General features: G+C 36.9%; 1 protein-coding gene across 1 annotated transcript in view; it reads left to right on the plus strand.

Annotated features, from left to right (window-relative positions):
* NSL1 (NSL1 component of MIS12 kinetochore complex) overlaps positions 1–10,477 on the plus strand; it is a 37,474-nt gene extending 26,997 nt beyond the window's left edge. The window contains exons 5-6 of the mRNA XM_081300223.1: positions 7,660–7,727; positions 9,422–10,477. Of these exons, the coding sequence (XP_081156349.1) occupies positions 7,660–7,727; positions 9,422–9,697 (344 nt within the window). The 3' untranslated portion in view covers positions 9,698–10,477. The remainder of the gene's footprint in view (positions 1–7,659; positions 7,728–9,421) is intronic.
* Positions 10,478–22,853: the final 12,376 nt, after the last annotated feature.

A 22,853-nucleotide genomic window follows, 5' to 3' on the forward strand; every position in this document is an offset into this window, starting at 1 on the left:
TCAGTGGTAAAGCACCCCTGGAATCAATCCTCAGTGCTGGTAGATAGATAGATAGATTGATTGATTTTTGTATCCAACATTGTTTGAGGCAAAGATAGGGTGTTTTATGAACTTCCAAGATCACTTGACTAGAAATCTAGGATACTTTTTAAAAACACAAATCAATTTTCATTCCTCTGCTTAAAATCCCTAAATCTTTTGATATAAAAATATATATACAGGGCTGGTGTTGTAGCTCAGTGGTAGAGCTCTTGCCTTGCATGCGTGAGGAACTGGGTTTGATTCTCAGCACCATTTTAAATAAATAAAGGTCCATTGACAACTGAAAAAATATTTTTTTAAAAATATACATACATATATATGTAATAAAGTTTGAACTTCTCTGCATTCCCTTAGATGATTTGACCCCTATTTGCCTCTCTAAATCCATTTCAGGCACTTTCCTTTGGCTATCGCCCCCCATTGCCTACCCATCTTTCAGTTCATTGAAGGTGTCTCACTTTCACACATGCTTCCCCTCCTCTTCCAATGTTTTCTTTCTCATAAATGTTACCCTCTCAGAGTTCTTTCCTAACCATCCTAATTAAAATGTCTCCCTAGATCTTTATCATAACATGTTTATTTCTTTAATACTACTTGTTATAATTTATTTGTGGGTTTCCTTATTTATAGTCTCTCTTTCACACATACAACTGAAAGTTCTATGAAATTTTTTCCAGTATATTTACATTATATGTAGCCAGTGTAATAGCACTGTGCTCATAAATACTTAGTGTGTGACTATTACTCCTTTGTCCATTTAATCATACATGTTGAATGTCTACTATGTGCCAGAACTGTTCCCAGCATGGAGGACATAATGGTGAGCAGCAACACAAAGTCTTTGCTTTGTGAAGCTTACATTCTAGTGGGAGGAAAAAGTAATATATACAAAAATAAGTTAGTGACATCAGTGCCAAGATGATGTGTTTAAGTGATAGGAAACACATTTCTGTGGTAGTAACGGGAAGGAATTTTATTTGGTGACCATCAAGAGGAAGAGCTCTCTAAGCAGAGGGAAGAGATAGAACAAAGTTCCTAAATCAGGAATGAGCTTAGGTATTTATGGAATAAAATCCACTGAGTACAGTGGAGTGAACAGAGGGAAAGAACTTTACAAGTTAAGATTAGCGATTTCTCTGAGGCCAGATAAAATGAGTGAGGGTAAGGGGTTTAACAATGCCTTAGAGAGACTTCACGGTGCTGAAGGAAGTGGCAAGGTATATGTGAGAATGGGTGTGGAGGATTATGTCCAATAAGCAGATCTCTTTAAGTTCTAGAAAATCATAAATCATGGCTTAGTTTTTGTTTTCATTTTTACCAGGGATGCTGTTTTCCTATTCATGGTTCTAATTAATGATTTTAGTTGTATTCTCAGAAACCAGTACAAACCAGTCATCCTGTGTTATGTGATCTTGCTTATTCATATGTTATGTGATCTTGCTTATTCATATACACAACATACATTGGAAATAGAAAATAAACAGTCAGTTAATACATTTTTGCTGAATTCCTGAATTTGTGCCTGCTTTGGAAGTTCATGTTTCCTACTTTAGTCACTGTGATAACCTGAAAGCAAAACTAGGCTGATTACTCAATCTTTCATTTCTACTTTTTCATTTCCCTGTGTTTTAGAAAGCAGCAGCTAGGGAAGGCAGCATTCTCAAGGGTGCTTAACTTCCACATTTTTAAGGACAAACATTTTTTAATATCCTTGAAGTAATCTACTGATTAACTGTCTACCAATAAAATGTGGTTCTCATTTGTCAGTAACAACCTTTTATAATTCTACTAGTATAATGAATAATTGCCTCTATCTTGCCCTTTTTTTTTAAAGTCCTTGAAATTAATTTGAAGAGCTCTCCCTCCCTTCTGTCCTCTCCTTCTCCCTCCCTCCCCCCTTTCTCTTTCTTCTTCTTTTTTTTCCTTTGTTCTTCATTAAACATGTGATGGCAAGGAGCTATTTTAAGTTTCATACAGCAGCCTTAATAATACTTCAGTTCTTTACTAACTCTACAAGCAGAAGATTTAAAGGCATTTCCTCTTCTTTCTTAACAGTGCTGTCCTTCTTAGGCTACAATATTTATAGGTAGCCATGCACTTATAAGTAGTTATGTTTTATAAGTTCAAAGTCTGGGCTTTGGAATTAGAAATGCATTCCCCCTTGACAAAACAAAATTGAAAATTATTAGAAATGAGTGAGTTTCTAGGCTCCCCCTTAAAGGCTTGTTGAACATACAGTGTAGCTGAAATACTACACATTGGTGATAAAAGATATTAGGAATATCACATTTCAGGTGCATAATTTTTACTGTGTGATGTTTAGGTAGGATTTTTTTCAGGGCAAAGTCTAGATCCCTAAACTTTGGATTCCACCATTATTTGTGGTAAAGAGGGTAAATAGTGGTGCCATGAAGATTTGGGTTTTTTTTGTTTGTTTATTTTAGTCTGGGTATTGAACCCATGGGCGTTTTACCACTGAACCACCTCCCCAGCCCTTTTTATTTTTTATTTAGAGACAGGGTCTTGCTTAGTTGGTTAGGGCCTAAGTTGTTGAGATTGGCCTCGAGCTTGCTATCCTGTCTCAGCTGCTGGAGTCACTGAGATGATAGGCTTGTGCCATTATGCCTGGCAAAATTGTCTTATTGAGGCTATTGAGAATGCTTCTGCCTATTCCATATTCTGCATGGCCTGGACCAGACATCTACATGTGAGACATTCTTAAATTAGATTTTGTATTGGGAGTACCTATATGCTCTCACAGTTAAAAAATGTGAAAAATTCACTTAGAGTAATCGTGAGTGAGGGAGTGAGATGTTTGTATATTTTGAAATTTCCTAAATAGATATTAATGTTGGAAATTATTTATTATTCCATTATCAGACAGCATAGTCACATATTTAGTGATCTTTTTAAATGTGTCTCCTCCTACCTTGTCTCTTTTTAAAAATCTTTAGTTCTGTTCTTAAAATTATTGTTACTGCTTAGTTTTTTAAATGCAAAGAATTTAATTTACTTAACTCAAAAAATATTATAAAGCTAATAGTTAAAACATTTAACTCCATAATTGTGCTATTTTAATTCTTTATCAGGCATAATTATTTTTATTTCAAGATATTTTCATTATGTTGGAGCTAATTTTCTTTTTGTGGTGCTAGGGATCAAACTCAGTGTCTTGTGCATGCTAGGCAAGTTCTGTACCACTGAACTATATCCTCACCCTTGCTTGAGCTAACTTTTAAATATTTCATAACCTCTGTTCTTCTGAAGATAGTGTAATTCCTGGCAAAGTGGTATTTGGGAAAGTTACATATAGAATATAGAAGAGTACATGCTTTGGATTCTAGGAAATGTAAATTCTAATTCTCTTCAATTGTAGATTCATTTGTCAGCATCTAATTTTTTTTAACCTATAAAAGAAGGCAAATGAAATCTGCTTGCCTTATAGGGTTACTAAAATTACATAATGTAGATTGGCATGGCAACGTGTACTATTGTAGGAATGGGCTAAGTAGGAACAAGTAGAGAAAACTTTCATGTGGTATTTCTTTCCTGAAATCTTCCCTTTCATTGTCAGATTTCTTAATAGAATCATCTCACAAGCATTACTTTTAACCAAATCTCAGTCATTCTTGTAAAAAAAAATCAGTAGTATTTAGTATTTATATTGTTATGACTATATAAATGTTCTTCAATCTGAGTCAGGTAATTATTACTATGAGTGTATTTCTTTCTTGAATAGTTTTTTGCTCCCTTCTGGAATGATAATTGCTTTAATTTTCTTTTTGGTTCGTTCTTTCCCAAACACTTCAGGTTATCCATCAAATCCACTTTTAAATTCCTTTCTTTTCTTGGAAGTATTCTGGGAACCTTCCACCTTCCTATTCCAAATCTGGACTGTGTACTCTCTAAGCCTGCTGCAGAGAGCTTTCATCCTATCTGTTCCTTTCATTATCATTCTGGGAATTTCCTTTACTTGTCTCCTGTTCTGGATCACATTTCCTGGTTCCTGTTTTCTCCTGTTTCTTGATTTATTCCCTTGTTTTGGTATAGCATATCCTCTGCCACCCACCTCCTACCCCTATAGTCCCCAAGCTCCTCCAAGCACCAAATCCTCTTTTAAGGCAGCTCTCTTACAACACCTGTGATTTTTCTTTTCCCTTCAGTTTTCCTGTTAGATTGACCTCACCCTTTTGTGCCTGTATAGTATTCTCTATTATATAGCCTAGCTCCATCATAACTATTGTGCACTTCTTCTACATGTTAGGTGTTCAACACCAGAGATCATAAGATGAGAGCATGAGGTTCCTGTTCCCAAGGTAGTTTTAGAAGATAAAGAATACTAGAGTTCTCCTTGGAGCAGGTACTGCCCCCTAGTGGTCCTTTTTAAAAAGTTGGGGGACATTTTTGAGTTACCATAGTAATGAGACGAGTATAGCTGGCATTTCATACTCAGGCCAGGGATACTAAATGTCTTATATGTCCTGCACAACTTTAGCATATCCCTTCAGACATTCATGTGTGACAATCTTTATTCAAACTTAGGACCTAACTACGTTTTGTATACAAGCCCAATATACTTTTGCATTGGATGTGTAACAGATGGAAAGCTTTGTTGTTCAGCAATATATAAGTTTATAGACCAAAAAAGTAATGAGGTGTTTTAGGAATTCTTTACATTAGTCATTGATAGTTCTTAGTCTCTAAGAATCTTCCAATTAGAGAATCATAGTGAAGGCTTCACAAATTGGTGAACATAATTATTGGTACTGTTAATAAAACATTGAACAGAATCACTCAGGTGATAGATCATTTTGTAAACCATGCAGTAACAATGAAGAAGATTAGGATTGCCTTACTATATAAGTAAAAGTAAGATAACTTTCTACAGTAAATGCTAAAATATATTGTGTTCATTGTGTGTGTGTGTGTCTGTGTGTTGGTATAACGTGCAGTGCACAGCTTGGTGAATTTATACACATATATACATGTACCTGCCACCTTGATTTAGGTATTCAGTATCTGCATAGTTGGAAAGAAGGATATACTTATTTTTAAGCTTTGCATTTTCAAATAATGTTCCCATTATGTTTATAATTATACAATAAATATAATTTGGAGTATCAAAAGAACCTGAAAGCATAAGTAAAATAGTGTATTTGTTACATTTTTTTAGATTAACAATAGGGCCTATTGCTTTAAAAAGATATTGAGCATATCATTTGAAAATGGAACTAACACATGTGTATCCTGTTTCCTAATTTTATAGACACTCTGTGTAACATTCCAGTATCTTCCAGTATTCCCAAAAGTTTCCTTATACCTCTTTTTGGTCAGTATTCTACTTCTACTAGAGATGACCACTTTTCTGACTTACATCATTATAGATTTGTTTTATCTGTTCTTGAACTTCGTATAAATGGAATTGTACAGTTATGTACTCTTGTGTTGCCTTCTTTAGCGCTGAGTTGTTTCTTTGAGATTTCATCCATGTTTTAAGAGTAGTAAAAAAGGTTTTTTCATTGTTGTGTAGTATTCTACCATGTGTCTATAAACAGTTTATTTTGTTCTTCCACTAATTGTCATTTGGATTGTTTGAAGATTTGGGCTATATGCGTAGTGCAACTCTGAATATTCATATATTGTTTTTGTACTCATTTCTTATGGATATAAATCTAGAAATAGTTTTTGTGTCATGTGATAGGCATATATTTAGTCTTTATAGCTACTGCAGAAAGTTTTCCAGTTTACATTTCAATCAGCAGGCATGGTAATTGTTCCACTTGCTTCATATCCTTACCAACACTTGATATTGTTAGTGTATCATATAAGGCTCAGTCAAAAACTGAAAGTTTAACATGGTATCATATCTTTAGATATATTTGAAATTTTAAATGAGGTTTGTTTTAGTTGCAAAGAAATACCTGCATATATTTTTTTTTTTTTAAAGAGAGAGTGAGAGAGGAGAGAGAGAGAGAATTTTTTTTAATATTTATTTTTTAGTTCTCGGCGGACACAACATCTTTGTTGGTATGTGGTGCTGAGGATCGAACCCGGGCCGCACGCATGCCAGGCGAGCGCGCTACCGCTTGAGCCACATCCCCAGCCCAATACCTGCATATATTTAAAAATAAATCACTGTATTACTCACCAATTACTATAACAAATACTTGAAATAATCAACTTATGAAAAGAAAAGGTTTATTTCAACTCACAGTTTTAGAGGTATCAGTCCACGATCAGTTGGCCTTATCATGGCACATCATGACAGGAATGTGCAACAGAATAAAACTTCTCACCTCATGGCTAGTAAGGGAAAGAGAGAAGAGCAAGGTACTGGGGTTCCACAATCCCCTTGTGGAAGACAAACCCCCAGTGGCTTGAAGCCCTCCTGCTAGACCCCACCTCTTAATATTTCCACCATCTCCTAATAGTGCCAAACTGGGGATCAAGCCTTTAACACACGAGTTTTTAGGGGCATTAAAGATCCAAACTATAGCACTTGCTGAGAATTTTAATTTTCACCTAGCATAGGCCTTAATATATTGATTTGAAAATTGCTTTCATGTTGTACTAGTTATCAGTTGTAACCTAACAAATTATCTAGAAAATTATACTAAAAATGAACAGAAAAGAACAAAAACAGGGGCTGGGGTTGAAGCTCAGTGGTAGAGCACTTGCCTAGCATGTGTGAGGCACTGGGTTCAATTCTCAGCACTGCAAATGGATAAATAAAATAAAGGTCCATCAACAACAAAAAAATTTTAAAAAAGAACAACAATGGTATGTTACAAAAAATTAAACAAAAAGAAGGCAGTAACAAAGGAACCCAGGAACAAAAATGGTATAATAATATACAAAAAAAGATACCAAAGTGGCAAAAGTTCTTCTTTATTAGTAATTACCTTAAATATAAATGGACTAAAAACTCTCTAATTCAAAGTAGAAGTTGGCAAATGGAGAAAAAAGACATGATTGAACTATATTCCGTCTAGAGAGAGTCATTTGAAATCCAAAGGCATGAACAGGTTGAAATTGAAAGAATGAATGAAGATATTCCATGCAAACAGTAACCAAAACAGAGCTCTTGTTGGGTTAATAATTGATAGAGCTTCTGAATTGATTGACTTCCTTTTATCAATAAAGTCTCTTTGATAACAACTTTTGACTTAGAGTTTATTTTGTTTGATATTAGTATAACCACCATAGCCTGATTGTATATCTAAGATCAAAAAATCTTTTGCTTAAGTATTAACCTATATTCTAAAATATGATGATGGTGTTCAGAGATGTTAGATATGATGGTAGATAATATATAGAATGAATATTGCACTCTCTTCTAGGAGCACATACTATTAGGACTGCTCATGGTAGAATCTTGCTTACTACCTTATGCCTCTAACTTTTAGTTTTACTTTACTGTTTTAATGTTCTTAAAGTCTTTTCATTTATCCAAATTAACTTACTAGGATGTTTGTTTTAATAGATTACAAGGCAATCTAAGGAAGATTAAGTTAAAGCAAATGGTCCTAACAGATTTGTGTCCAGATAGCATCTGAATGCTTCTATGATTTGCTGTTTAATTAAAAAACCTAATATTGCTTGGTGATGTTTTTGTAGATTCTCGCATGGAAAGTCTGAAATGCAGAGGGGAAACCATAGCTAAGGTGATCAGTGAAGCCATGAAGGTAAAAACTATGTGATAAAAAAGTATAAAGTGAACAAAATGTATGACTACTTATTTACTCTCAACATCCATATGTGTTTTAATTCTTAGTCTTTTAAATAGATGTTTAATGGGCTGGGGCTGGGGCTTAGTGGTAGAGTGCTTGCCTCTAGCATGTGTGAGGCACTGGCTTTATCCTCAGCACCACATTAAAAAATAAATTAATAAACAAAGATATTGTGTGTCCCTCTACAACTAAAAAAATATTTTAAAATAAATAAATAGATGTTTAATAAATGTATCAAGCAACAGTAAAATTCAGAACACTTTATTAGGCACATTAAAGGTATATTAAAGGTTGGTATTATTATCCAGAATCATCTAATGGGCTGAGTATTAGCAGCCCACTAGATGATTCTGGATAATAATACTAGCTAACATTTATTGTCTACTTGGAGTGAATCAGGCACCATATAACTGCTTTACATTTATTACTTCATTTAATCCTTATACTAACCCTATGTTATAGGTACTATATTTCCCCCATTTTACAGATAAGGAAACTGAGATGCTAAGGTAGCCAAGCCAGGATTTAAACCGTGAATGTTTGGCTCTAGAATTTATATATATTCTCTCTCTCTCTCTCTCTCTCTCTCATTGGTGGTATTTGGCAGCTGAATGCAAGGCCTCACGTATGCTAAAAGGACTTACTCTACCACTGAGCAATCCCCACACCTCACCTAGAATCTATACTCTTAATCACTATATTATACTACTCCTCCAACTGGAGAATCTTAATATTATTATAATGAAAATGTTTATGGTTTGATATTTATTTTATCCAAACAGGAAACATTTGGATTTCTAGTATACGAAAATTATTTTTAAACTCCTTCAGAATCTCCCCTGTTCTAATGTTAATTTTCTGTAATATTCTTTTGAGGTTTGGATTGATTCTATAATTTTCTAGTAATTATCTCTCTCTCAGCATGTTCTTGATTGGGTTTTGGCAAATTGGGGTAGGCCAAGCTAAAATTCAGCCTTACCCCATTTTTTTTTTTAAGAGAGAATTTTTAATATTTATTTTTTTAGTTTTTTTTTTTTTTTTTTGGCGGACACAACATCTTTGTTTGTATGTGGTGCTGAGGATTGAACCCAGGCCGCACGCATGCCAGGCGAGCGCACTACTGCTTGAGCCACATCCCCAGCCCCGCACTTACCCCATTTTTGTAAATAAAGTTTTACTAAATAATAGCTATGTCCATTCATTCACTTATTTTCTGAGGTTTCTTTCACATTACAACAGCAGAATTGCATTCTTATGGTAGAGACGCAAACCTCCAGAGCAAAACTATTTACTGTCTGGTCGTTTACAAGAAAAATGTACTGATCCCTCTTCTTGATTATTAAGCTTTGCAAAGTACTCCTTAATCCTAAAATACAGAATTTCAGACATTAGATCCTTAGCTCTGAAATTCTGTTATTCCATTCTGTTGAATTTAATTTTAATACCAAACATTGTAAGATAAGAATAAATCTTTCTAGTCTTAGCTTTTAGTAAAAATTCCTCAGCTTAAACTGTTATTTTGAAGATAAAAGCAGAATATCCATAACCCCAAGAAATTAGGTCTCAAAAAAGCCTTGACCTGAAGATAGTGCTGCGTCCATATGTTTGTATTACAACCTGAGATTAATGTTGATTGTTACTTTTTTAAGGCTTTCCCTGCATTGATTGAACAAGGAGATGGATTTTCCCAAGTTTTGAAGATGCAACCTATCATTCAGCTCCAGAGGATCCACCAAGAAATCTTTTCCAGTTGTAGAAAACCAGATGCTAAACCCGAGAGCTTTATAACACAAATAGAAACCACACCAATGGAGACTGCTCCCAGGAAAACCTCTGATGTGGTACTGAAAAGAAAGCGAACTAAGGACTGCCCCCAGAGAAAATGGTATCCACTGCGGCCAAAGAGAATTAATCTGGATTCATAAGCTCTTTTGTTTGAGACTATAGGTGCTGTCAGTGTTTAGATTACCATCTACTACCTAGACAGGACTTTATTTAAACAACAAATAATTCTTACTAGTGAGTCATTGATACAAACATAGTAAGTCTGTGCTGGGATATGATATAATATTGTGTTTCTTATCATTTCATTTCACGTATACTAGGTGAAAAGTGTTTTTAGGTTGGGTTTTATTTTTGTTGTTGTTGGTTTTTTGGGGGCTTTGTTTTGTTTGAAGTTGGCACAAATCACATCAGTGGACATTAAGGGTGCAAATTTTTTACTTTCCTTAAATGCCATCAACTCTTGGCTGCCTTGCCGCTTTTGAGGAATTGTATAAGTAATGTATTCTATTGATTTCCTTGATGTATATCTTTCCTTAAAACAAGATGGGGAGGCTGTGTGATGATTCATTTGGTGCTGAAAACAAATTAGTTCTATACAGGAGCAGATGCATTTTTTTATATGTAGGATTTTATTTGTTTGGAGTGCTGGGGTTGGGACCCAAGGCCTTGTGCATGCCACACCTGTGCTCTACCTCTCAGCTAGAGTTGCATATCAACTTAATGTGCAAATGACAATACTGGCTTTGAATTTGTTATTCTGAAATCAGTTAATTTGTATTTGTGGGATTAATTTTAGGCTTTTTTTGGGTTTGCTTCAAAAGACAAAGATGGCTATTATTTGTGCAAGAATTATTATTCAGAATGAACATTGGCAAGTAGCCAGTGTTTCTGGCCTATAATTTTATTTTTCATGAATATTTAACATAATTTGACTTGGAAACTAATAATTTTTTCTTAGAATTCCTCCTTTCTTTCTTTTTCTTTTTAGTTTTTTTTTTTTTTTTTTTGGTTGTAGTTGGACACAGTATCTTTATTTTTATGTGGTGCTGAGGATCGAACCCAGTGCCTCACACGTGCAAGGCGGGCACTCTACCACTGAGCTACAGCCCCAGCCCTCATTTATTTCATTATACATAAATTCTTTCAGCTCAAAGTATATATCAGATTAATTGGCAAATTTTCATTGTACAACAAATGCAATAATACTGAACAATTTTACATTTAAGGATATTTGTAAGTCAAATAGATAATCATTGATGGAAGCCTGAGAAAATGTATTACATATATTTCTAACATTTAACTACAGTTTCCTATAGCACTTTTGGTGCCTCTTATAATATGCAAAGTAGGCAGGACCATATAACTTACCATGTTTCCCTTTTGATATGTATACTACTTTTCTCCACTTCCAAAGGAATTTACTAATCATGGCTTAGATTTTTTTATATATCTGTTGCTCATAATATCTTAATAATCATAAATGTCTAGATTTGTGAAGCCTGTTTCCGTGAAGAAAACTTATAAAGTCACTTTATTGCATTTTTACATTCTATGTTTTAATGTTACAGTTCGATATCTGTATATTTGTATATAAAGTTTTTAATTAACCTAATGTACAAAGACTGACCTTGATACTATGTATTTTTAAGTTTTCAGTGGGTGTTCTTGAGCTCAGCTTTAGTTGAATTGCAGGTCAGCACCTTGCATTTCAGAAGATATTAAACTTCACTTTAAAATTGTTTTGAGGCTATAGAATATTGCTCTTTTTACAGTGCTAACTTCATACTGTTGTTTTGGGTAGAGGCCTGCCGCAAGACTGATGTAGCACAGAGACCTTTTTTGCAGTCATGCCAGAAAGATTTCAGACATGTCACTCAAGGTAACAGGCATGAATTTATTAGAAGGGATGGAAAAGAGGAAAAGGTGACACTCTTAAGGGAAAGAGTAGGTCCTCTCAGGAGAGGGATGGCATGCTGCTCTGGCTTTCCAGTTTTATTGGGAGATAATCCTAAAATTCACTTGGAGGGGGGCTGGGGATGTGGCTCAAGCGGTAGCGCGTTCGACTGGCATGCGTGCGGCCCGGGTTCGATCCTCAGCACCACATACCAACAAAGATGTTGTGTCTGCCGAGAACTAAAAAATAAATATTAAAAATTCTCTCTCTCTCTCTCTCTCTCTCTCCTCTCTCACTCTCTCTTTAAAAAAAAAAAAAAATTCACTTGGAGGAAGACCCAGAGAGGGCTCCCAGTGAAATTTCCAGAGAGTCATGCCCACCTCTTGACTTTTAATTGACAGCAAGATGATGTCAGACTTTCAGGTTCCCACTGTTATGACAACTGTAGGTCACTTTGACCCATGCTGACTAGTCCTAATTAGAACCTGTTCTTATAGATTTTATGTTTAGAGAGAATTATCCTGATCTCCCTGAGTTCTGGGATCTGATCAGTATAAGGGTCACAAAAATCCTCCCCCCTTCACCCCTTTCAAGGTGACTTATATTCTTTTTTTAATAGTTGTAGATGGACCTTTATTTTATTCATTTATTTATACGCAGTGCTGAGAATCAAACCCAGTGCATCACACATGTGAGGCAAGTGCCCTACTATTGAGCCATAACCCCAGCATCCCCAACCCTTCTTTATATTTTATTTAGAGACAGTATCTCACTAAGGTGCTTAGGACCTCACTAAGTTACTGAAGCTGGATTTGAACTCACACTCCTCCTGCCTCAGCCTCCCCAGACAGTGGAATTACAGGCATGTACCACCACTCCCAGCTACATGTTTCTTTTTAAAAAGCATTTACCTGCATTTCTCCTGCAGATACAGGTTATTTGCTAAGGAATGCAACATATCCTGTCAACTTAAGCCAGGCAGGGATGCAGGTAAATGCTTTTTAAAAAGAAACATGTAGCTGGGAGTGGTGGTACATGCCTGTAATTCCACTGTCTGGGGAGGCTGAGGCAGGAGGAGTGTGAGTTCAAATCCAGCTTCAGTAACTTAGTGAGGTCCTAAGCACCTTAGTGAGACACTGTCTCTAAATAAAATATAAAGAAGGGTTGGGGATGCTGGGGTTATGGCTCAATGGTAGGGCACTTGCCTCACATGTGTGATGCACTAGGTTTGATTCTCAGCACTGCATATAAATAAATGAATAAAATAAAGGTCCATCAACAACTAAAAAAAATTGGGGGAAAAAAAAGGCTGGGGATGTGGCTCAGTGGTTGAGTGCTCCTGGGTTGAATCCCCAGTTCCAAAACAAACAAACAAAAAGAAACGTGAGGGTCAGCATAGTGGGCTTTATAGAATTATTCCCTTAACCTCATGTTCCCACCACTCACATCTGGCTATACCCTGTCAGTATTGAAATTCTGTATGATTGGTTTCACTTCAGAAATTCCCAAGCAGAAACAAAAATTGTTTATTAGATTATATAACATAATTTCATTTTAATTATGTAAGGAAGTGCCCCACCTTTTAAGGGCTAAATATTGAAATACATAGAATGACATGATGTCTTGAATTTGCTCTGCAGAATTTCATCAAAGAAAAAAATAGATTAAGCAAATGTGGTAAAAATCTTGGTAATGCTGAATCTGTGTGATGGATGTTTATAATCTTTCTAGTTTTGTTCCTGGAAATGTTTATAATTAAATTTTTAAAAATATCTAGCTCTAGACAGACAGCTGAGGCTTGAAATCTTGAGAGCCCAAGTTTCACTATACAGTTATAGCAGAGTTTAATATAGAAATACCATTTGGAAAAGACAGTGTTTTAGATTATTAACTAAGATAAAGATGACTATCAATAATATTGAAGAAGTATACACTGTTAAGAAGAGAGATTGGCATACAAAGTCAACATACAAAAGTCAATAAATAGCTTTCTGCCAGGAAAGAAATCAGGAAAACAATTCCATTCACAATGGCCTCAAAAAAACCCTAAAATACCTCAGGATAAATCTAACCAAGGAGGTGAAAAACCTCTAGCGTGAAAACTATAGAACACTGAAGAAAGAAACGGAAGAAGACCTCAGAAGTTGGAAAGTCCTCCCATGTTCATGGATAGGCAGAATTAATATCAATAAAATGCACATACTTCCAAAAGCAATATACAGATTCATTGCAAACCCCATCAAAATACCAATGCTATTCTTCACAGATCTAGAAAAAAATAGTCCTAAAATTCACTTGGAAGAAGACCCAGAAGAGCCAAAGCAATTGTAAGCCAAAAAAGCAATGCTGGAAGCATTACAATACCCAACTTCAAACTGTACTGCAGAGTTATAGTAACAAAAACTGGCATAAAAACAGACACACAGAGCAGTGGTGCAGAAGAGAAGACCCAAAGACAAACCCACAAATCTATAATTATCTGATCCTTGGCAGAGGTGCCAAAAACATACATTGGATAAAAGATGCCTTTTTAACAAATGTTGTTGGGCTGGGGATGTGCCTCAAGCTGTAACACGCTCGCCTGGCATGCACAGGGCGCTGGGTTCCATCCTCAGCACCACATAAAAAAAATAAATAAAGATGTTGTGTCCACCGAAAACTAAAAAATAAATAAATAAATATTTAAAAATTCTCTCTCTCAAAAAAAAAAAAAAAAGAACCAATGGTGCTGGAAAAACTGGTTATCCATATGTAGAAGAATAAAATTAGACCCTTATCTCTCACCCTGTGTAAAAATCAAAATCTGTCAAAAGACCTAGGAATTACAGCAAAAACTATGCAACTCCTAGAAGAAAACATAGGATCAACACTTCAGTACATAGGTACAGGCAATGACTTTCTCAGTAGGACCTCTAAAGCCCAAGAAATAATGTCAAGAGTTAATAAATTGGATGGTATCAAATTAAAATCTGCACAGCAAAGGAAATAATTACGAATGTGAAGAGAAAACCTACAGAATGAAAGAAAACCTTTTCTAGCTACTCTTTTGACAAAGGATTAATATCTAGGATATATAAAGAACTCAAAAAAATTCACACCAAAAAGTCAAATAACCCAATTAATAAGTGGGCAAATGAACTAAACAGACACTTCCCAAAAGAAAAAATACAGTGGCCAACAAATACATGAAAAAATGTTCAACATCATTAGCAATTAGGGAAATGCAAATCAAAACTATACTGAGATTTCATCTCACACCAGTCGAAACAGAAGTCATTAAGAAAGCAAATAATAAATGAGAGAATGTGGAGAAAAAGGACTATTTTTACACTGTTGGTGGGATTGTAAAATAGTACAACCACTATGGAAATCAGGTTGGAGGTTCCTCAAAGGACTAGGAATGGAGGACTGGGGTTGTAGCTCAGTGTAGAGTGCTTGCTGAGCACATGTAAGGTGCTGGGTTTGATCCTCAGCACCATATAAAATAAATAAATGTTAGGGCTGGAGTTGTGGCTCAGAGGTGGATTACTTGCCTAGCATGTGTGAGGCATTAGGTTCAATCCTCAGCACCACATAAAAATAAAAAAAGAGACAGTGTTCACCTATAACTAAAAAATTAATATTAAAAAAGTATTTTATCCATCTACAACTAAAAAATATATATTAAAAAAAAGGAATGGAAACATCATATGACTCAGCTATACCACTCCTGATATTCATCCTGAAGAATTAAAATCAGCATACTACAGTGATTACAGGCATACCCATTTATAGCAGCATAATTCACAATAGCTAAACCATGGAACCATCCTAAGTGTCCATCAGTGTATAAATGGATAAAGAAAATGTGGTATATGTACACAACGGAGTTTTATTCAGCCATAAAGAAAAATGAAATTAGATCATTTGCCAGAAAATGGGTGGATGGAACTAGAGACCATTGTGTTAAGTGAAGTAAGTCAAATTCTGAAGGTCCAGGACTGAATGTTTTCTCTCATATGCAGACGCTAGAGAAGAAAAAGAAAAAGAAAGGTGGGTGTGGATCTCCTAAAAAAGGGAGATCAATAGAGGAACAAGGGGTGAGAGATGGGGGGAGTGCTGGGGCATGATATTGGCCAAATTATGTTGTTATATTATGTCCACACACAAATGTAACAACAAATTCCATCATTATACACAACTATAATGCACCAATAAAAATGTGGGAAAAAAATAAAATCAATGTTTCAACACTGTAAAGAGAGAGAAAGAAATTACATTTCTTCATAGGCCAAAAACTAGCAAGCTAAGAGGATTAAAAGCAAGAAATTCAGTAGTTATAGGAAGTGTTGGAAAGGTTGAAGGAAAACAGTGAAAATTTTTTCTCTGTGTTACAAAAAGTAGACTGGACTGAATAAAGTCTTAAAATTCTCTTTTAAGACTAAGACTGTGGCTTAGTCGTAGAGCACTTGCCTAGCCTGCACGAAACCTTGAATCTAATTCCTAGTACTACCACCATCACCACCACCAATAACAACAAAATCAGCAGAAAATAAACACGAAAAGGTCAAATCTAATTCTGAGAGAGAATGCTGTCAAAGGGGGTGAGGGTGATGGAAATATTCTAAAATGATAGTGATGGTTGCTGGGCAAATATACTAAAAACCATCACACTTTAAAAAAGTGAATGGAATGACATGTAAAGGGTATCTTAAAAATATAATAGAGAAATAGAACTGATAAAAGAAACATTCCGAGAACTGACAAATACCAAGTGCAATGGTTTGGATGTGGTTTGTTCCCATCAAAACTCATGTTGAGGCCTGATCCTCAACATAACAGCACTCAGAGGTGGTAGGACAGGTATTAATGTAGTTCCTTTGAGAAGGGGTTGTTATCAAGAGAGTTTGACTTCCTTGGCTTGCTCTCTTGCTTCCTCTTTTGCCGTGTGATGTGTTTACATGAACCCCAACTTGTTCTTCCACTTTTACCACCATCCATGGAGAAGCATGTAGCCCCCACCAGAAGCCAAGCTGATACCAGTGCCATGCTCTTGGACTTCTAGACCTGAGACAAGGTAAATTTTAATAATCACTCAGCCTCAGGAATTTTGTTATAACAACAGAAAACAGCATGTGTCCAGATGGAATGGCCCCCTCAGTATTCAGTGCATGGAATGAAGAAAGACCAAATAAATAAATAAATAAATAAAATCACCCCACCAAGATACATCATTAAGAAATATTAGAACACTAGGGATAGGCTGTGCATGGTTGTGCACACCTGTAATCCTAGAGGACTGGGAGGCTGAGGCAGGAGGATCATGAGTTCAAAGGCAGCCTCAGCAACTTAGCGAGGACCTAAGCAACTTATTAAGACCCTGAATCTAAATAAAATATAAAAAGGGCTGGGGATGTGGCTCAGTGGTTAAGTGTCCCTGGGTTCCATCTCTGGCACAAAAAAAAAAAAAAAAAAAAAAAAAAACAGAAAAACGAAAAGCCCACTGTGGATAAAGAAAAGTTCTTCAAACTTCCATTGGGGGTAGGGGTGGAGGGGAGATCATGAATGAGAATTCAAATGGCATCAACTGAATAACTATCTTAAAATCTAGAAGCCTTTGAGGCATCACAATCTGTAAATTCTCAGCATAAACGGTTTGTAACCTAATATTCTATACCCAGCCATGCTAATAACCAAATGTGACTTATCAAATGTTCCAAAAGCCATTCTCAGATAACACAAAGTCTCAAAGGAAAATAATTACTTCCAAAGCTTCCTGTCTAGGGACACTACTGAGGGTTGTGGTCTACTACAAAGAGTAAACAGAAAAGAAGTAGCCATGGGATCTGGGAAATGGAGGCCCCAAAAGGGAGGCACTAACTAACTCCTCAACTGAACTAGAGAACAGTCACGAGAAGCCAGGTTGAATGAAGAATCTATAGGACTCCAAAAGAGATTTTCAGAAGGAGAAAATATAACCAACAACAAAAGTGATGGTCTTGACCCCCTGAAAGAGTGTATAAAGGAGATATTTTATAGTATTATTCATATGCTATCAAGTAAACAAACAAACCAAAAAAGTCAGGAAATTATTTATTCCAGTGAAGCCAGAAAGTTATACAAGAAAAGATACGTAATCATAGTAACAGTTGGTTCCATGGTGAACAATATTTATACAGACATAATAAAAACATTGAATCTGAAGTCAATAAAGAATTGGGACAGTTATACTGGAGGACTGAGAGAATGGGTGTTAGCAATCAGTACAGCCCCGGCACCAACAGGCAAATTGTCATTGGTCAAAGACTGAAGCTGGATTCTGGAGAATCCCTATAGCTACTGGGCCTAGGCACAACCAGTGTTCCAGATGGGCCGGAACAGCTGGGGGACAGGGGTAGGGACACTGAGAAGCCTCCTTTACCAGCTAGTACGGAGATAACATATCCATATTTAAACAGTTCATAAGATTGTCCCAGTGTGACTATCAAGTATCAGCCCTGAAATGGGAATGTTGGGGGTGAAACTCTCATCCACCACCACTGGATGTCAGTGGATAATCTCTAAGTAGCTGCTCAGTATGGATATAATTTAGTAGATACCAGAATAAAGAGCTAAGAATGGAAAGTGTTAACTGTAGATGAACTTAGGTAGGGGGAAGTAGGCCACGATCTGTCTGTTTGTCTGTCTGTCTCTCTGTCTGTCTCTCTCTGGATCTTGCTCTCTCTCTTTTTATGCCTTACAGATTTGATTTTTAAAACTATGTGCAAATAATACTTGGGTTTAAATATTTGATTTTAAAATTATTTGAAAATTATGACAAATATAGGTGAACAGGAATTATCTTCTATATTATCTATGATTCATCATATTTTTAAGAAGAAATAAATTATTCTCCAAAGACTATTTCAGAGGTTCAGTTACATTATCTCCGTTTAGTTCTGGTAAGATTTGTACTCTCTTAGTGGATGAGGTTTAATTTTGGTTTCTATGGAGTGTTTTTTCCCCCTACTCCTAACTATTTGTTTTACAAACAGATACTCTTATCAAGTCTTTATGCAAAAATGAAGGGGAAAAAATATCTTTCTAGAGAACCACTGAAACATTCTTGGGGATTTTATACAAAAGGATAAGAAGAAACTAATATTCATTTGAAGTTTCAAGAGTGAAGAATCTCCCCGTAATTCATTGCTGTTTCTCTATATTGCTTGCACCCTGTGGGCCCTTCACTAATATTAGTTGAATGAATGGTTCCATATTGCCGATTTTTAACTTGCTGGTTCCCGTAGATCACAATCTCATATTCATTATTAATGGCGCCTAGAAGATGAGCTTGTTATTGATAAGGAGGGAAGGGAGGTATAAAAGTCTGAGGGCAGATCACTGGGAAACTCGCCTGCAAGAGGACTCTTTTGACTCCTAGAACCAAAGTCTAGTTCCCCTGTCCCTGCAGGATATCAAAGCAAAAGTTGCTACTCACACCCCTCAGATGACTCTATAGCACTAGAAGGTATATGTGCCTTCAGCTGCTATTTTCCTTTGGACACATTTCCTTGACTTCTGGGAGGCCTGGAGTAGCCAGATAAGAAAACTCACCTCCTCCTGGTCTTCTACTCCAGCTGCTTCCCCAGTCTGTGAAGGTTAAGCATCTGTATCATCACCTTGACCACCTCATTCAGAAAAAGGCTCCAGTGTCATTGGGCACATGCCTAGTTGCAGATTTTAAGACTTCCCCTGATGCCTACTCAGGTGGCTCCCTGGCTTGTACCTTCTGCTACAATGGGTTTGGAGTTCTTTGCCCATTTCTGCCCCAGTGCCACCATGATCTCCTCCTCCATGCACCTCTTCACTGGTCCATGAGTATCAGACTTGAGCAGTTGATTCTTCTTCCTTCAAAACTCCTCTAAAAGTCGGACTTGGTGGTGCATGCCTGTAATCCCAGCGGCTTGGGAGGCTGAGACAGGAGGATTGAGTTCAAAGCCAGCCTCAGCAACTTAACAAGGCCCTAAGCTACTCAGTGAGACCCTATCTCTAAATAAAATACAAAATAGGGCTGGGGATGTGGCTCAGTGTCCCTGAGTTCACTTCCAGATATCGGAAAAAAAAAACAACTCTCTAGAACCGGGTGCTGAGGCACATATCTATAATCTCAGCAGCTCAGAAGGCTGAGACAAGAGGATCATGAGTTCAAAACCAGCCTCAGCAAAAGTGAGACACTAAGCAACTCAATGAGACCCTATCTCTATATAAAAATACAAAATAGGGCTGGGGATGTGGCATAGTGGTCAAGTGCCCCTGAGAGTTCAGTACCCCCCCACCCCAAGGAAAAAAAAAACACCCACAACTCTTCTGGAGGTTTGTTTCCTTCATTTGTCAGCTCTGACTATCCTCTCACTTGGTTCCTGGCTGCCTGGATCTCCTCCCCAATCCTTTAATCCTCTCATCTCTGTTTTTTGTTTGTTTGTTTGTTTGTTTGTTTGTTTTTTGTTTTTGTTTTTGTTTTTTTTTGCAGTACCAGCTGAATCTGGTGCTTTTCCCACAGTATGGCTCCTTTGTTCTGATTTCGGAAACTTTCTTTTCAGCCATTTTACAGCTAAGCATCTCCACCAGAAGAGTGAGTAGGAAAAAGGAGAAGAAGGAAATCTTTGACCTTGGGATCTTGCTTCATTTCCTTCTCTGATAAAAACTGGGTGAGCTCAAAAGGTTACAATAAGGTGAATCCTCTCTGATTTGCTTTTATTCTCTATGTGGCCTGTTTGCCCATCTCTGATCTGCAATGGGGTAGAAGGTAGGGGGACACTGGCAGAGTAATAAAAACTTGCAGGACACCTTTGTTCCAGGTCCTATCTATCCCAACTCCGGAGTCTCATGATCTTTCCCAACTGCATCCCAAACAATATTTGAAAATCATTTCCCATCACCATGCCTTTTTTCATTCCACAAATACTCAGTGACTCCAAATAGTGTGTGCTAACAGTTGTGAGGCTACACTATACGCAAGCAAACCAAGGCGCATACCTTGCTCACAAGCAATTTACCATCAGTCATGGGAGATTTGAGTGACAGTAGCTGGGGATCCCTTTGCTGAGAACACTCAGGAGCCCAAGTGCCCTGCACTTTGGCTCCTAGGGGGAACATGAGAGTGAAACTCAGGGTTTTGGAGAGTTCTGTGGAATTAGCTGCTTGCAAGAAATGGTTTTGTCTGTGGAAACTGTGATGGAGCATGAAGAAATTCCTGTAATTTACTGGCAAATATTTACTGCAATTTCTTTTTGTTGTAAGCCCAACCCAACAATTCTTAAAAAAAAAAAATGTTCAGATTTGACAGATGATTGCTTCTTTAGAAATACCCCCTTTTAAAATGACTTCTCATTTCTTTTGTCGTTTGTATACAAAGGAAATAAAAGTTCCAAAAGGTAAACATACACTACTCTCTGCCCTGGTGAGGGGTGATGGACTCTGTGACCCCAGCCCGAACCCCAGGCCTGCCCTTCCAGAAACACTGGATTTCATTTCTGAGGGGCTCTTCCCTGGACGACCCTGAGGTGCTGTCAGAGTAGACAGAGAGGAAACAGGGACACACTGAGATGCAGCCACAGAGGAGGACCTGATTGGGTGTACCGGGTTGTTTGCTGTGAATGGTGACCACCCTCCCTCCAGAGGGCTCAGCAAGTGGTGCCTGTGACGTGCCAGTCAACCTGTAGTTCCCTTCACTGTGTCATATATCAGAGCCTCTGAATTCTCAGAAACCATTATTTTTTCCCTAACAAAACTCCTTTTTTTTTTTTGCATATCTCCCTGTAAATCTGACTTGAAAAAATTATTGAAACAAACCCAGGATGTCAAATTTGTTTTAGCTACATGAGGTCACCCTTCATTCCACTCTTGGTAGTTCAAGATAAAAGATTACCCAAAGAAAAGGAAGAGATTAAAAGCCACATCTGTAAGTGCAGCAAAACCAGGTGAAAGGTCATTAATAAATAGTATGAATTATAGAACTGTGTAAAGCAGCATATATACTCTATATTATATATTATGGATTAAAATTTCATAAATACACACACACACACACACATATTGAGATGTAGTCTTTCTGTTGCCCAAGCTGACCTTGAACTTCTGAACTCAAGTGATCCTCCTACTTCAGCCTCCTGAGTATCTAGAACTATAGGCATGTACCACCACTCTCAGCTAAAGCAGCATATAGAGGATCCACTATGTATCCAGAATTGTACAAAAAAAAATCTTTTTATAACCATTTAAGTATACTTTTGTCAACTAGTTTGCTAAAGGTAGCAGCAAATTGCAGTAGTTACCAGGCATTGAGTGCTCCCTATGTGCTCAGAGCTTCAATGTATCATCTCATTTGATGCTCTAAACAGCCCTTGAGGTGGGGTTATTATCACCTTCATTGTCATGATGAAGAGAGAGAGATGAGAGCCTCCCCTTCCCAGCAGTTTGCAGACCACAGGAGAAGAACAAGGCCTTCTGGCTCACAGCCCAGGCCCAGGCCCATCCTAGATGCCTTCACCATTATATCACAGCTTCCTCCTCCTCCTCCTCCTCCTCCTCCTCCTTCCCAATGACACATACCATGATATAGTAACAACAGACATTTCTAAATTTCCCAGGAATTCATGAATAGCTAATATTTCAAAGTAATAACAGCATCTAAGAAAACACCCAAAGTTGTCAAAACCAGTTATCTCAATGAGGTTAAATATGTACTTTTGTTATTAACTGCTTGGGAAATATCAATCATCATCTCTAATCATCCTTTATTATAGGACACAAATGGTCCTCACTGTTTAGGGATTATAGTCATAAGAAATGATCCATTGGTAAATTGTGAATTAATAAGGTTTCAAAGCAACCTCCAGACAACTGAGTCACAAAGTTTTTAGAAGTATGTGTCACACACTTGATTCACTGTTCTTTGGCAATATTAACACAAATTATTAAAGAAGTTATTTTAGTGAATTACTGCTAGAAATCATCAGTTTCCTAAATCTATGTGGCACCTGTTGTAAGGATGTTTTGGAAACATAAAACTATTAAACCAATATGTGTGTGTGTATGTGTACATAAACACATATTTATTTATTTGACATATATGTATATGTGGGTTTTTTTTTGTGTGTGTGTGTGTGGGGGGGGTACTTGGGATTGAACCCAGTGGCACTTAACCACTGATCCACATCCCTAGCCCTTTTTTTATATTTTATTTAGAGAAAGGATCTCATTGAGTGGCTTAGGGCCTTGTTAAGTTGCTGAGGCTGGCTTTGAACTCACAATCCTCCTTCCTCAGCCTCCTTAGCTACTGGGATTACAGGTGTGCCCCACCAAGCCCAGCTAAACTGACTTATATTTATTTCCCCAGTTAAACTTTGCTCCCTCCTGACTTCAGAGTGGGGAGGCTTATTGCC

Source organism: Spermophilus citellus, assembly GCF_964194105.1.
Source record: "Spermophilus citellus genome assembly, chromosome: 6".
Lineage (NCBI taxonomy): Eukaryota > Metazoa > Chordata > Mammalia > Rodentia > Sciuridae > Spermophilus > Spermophilus citellus.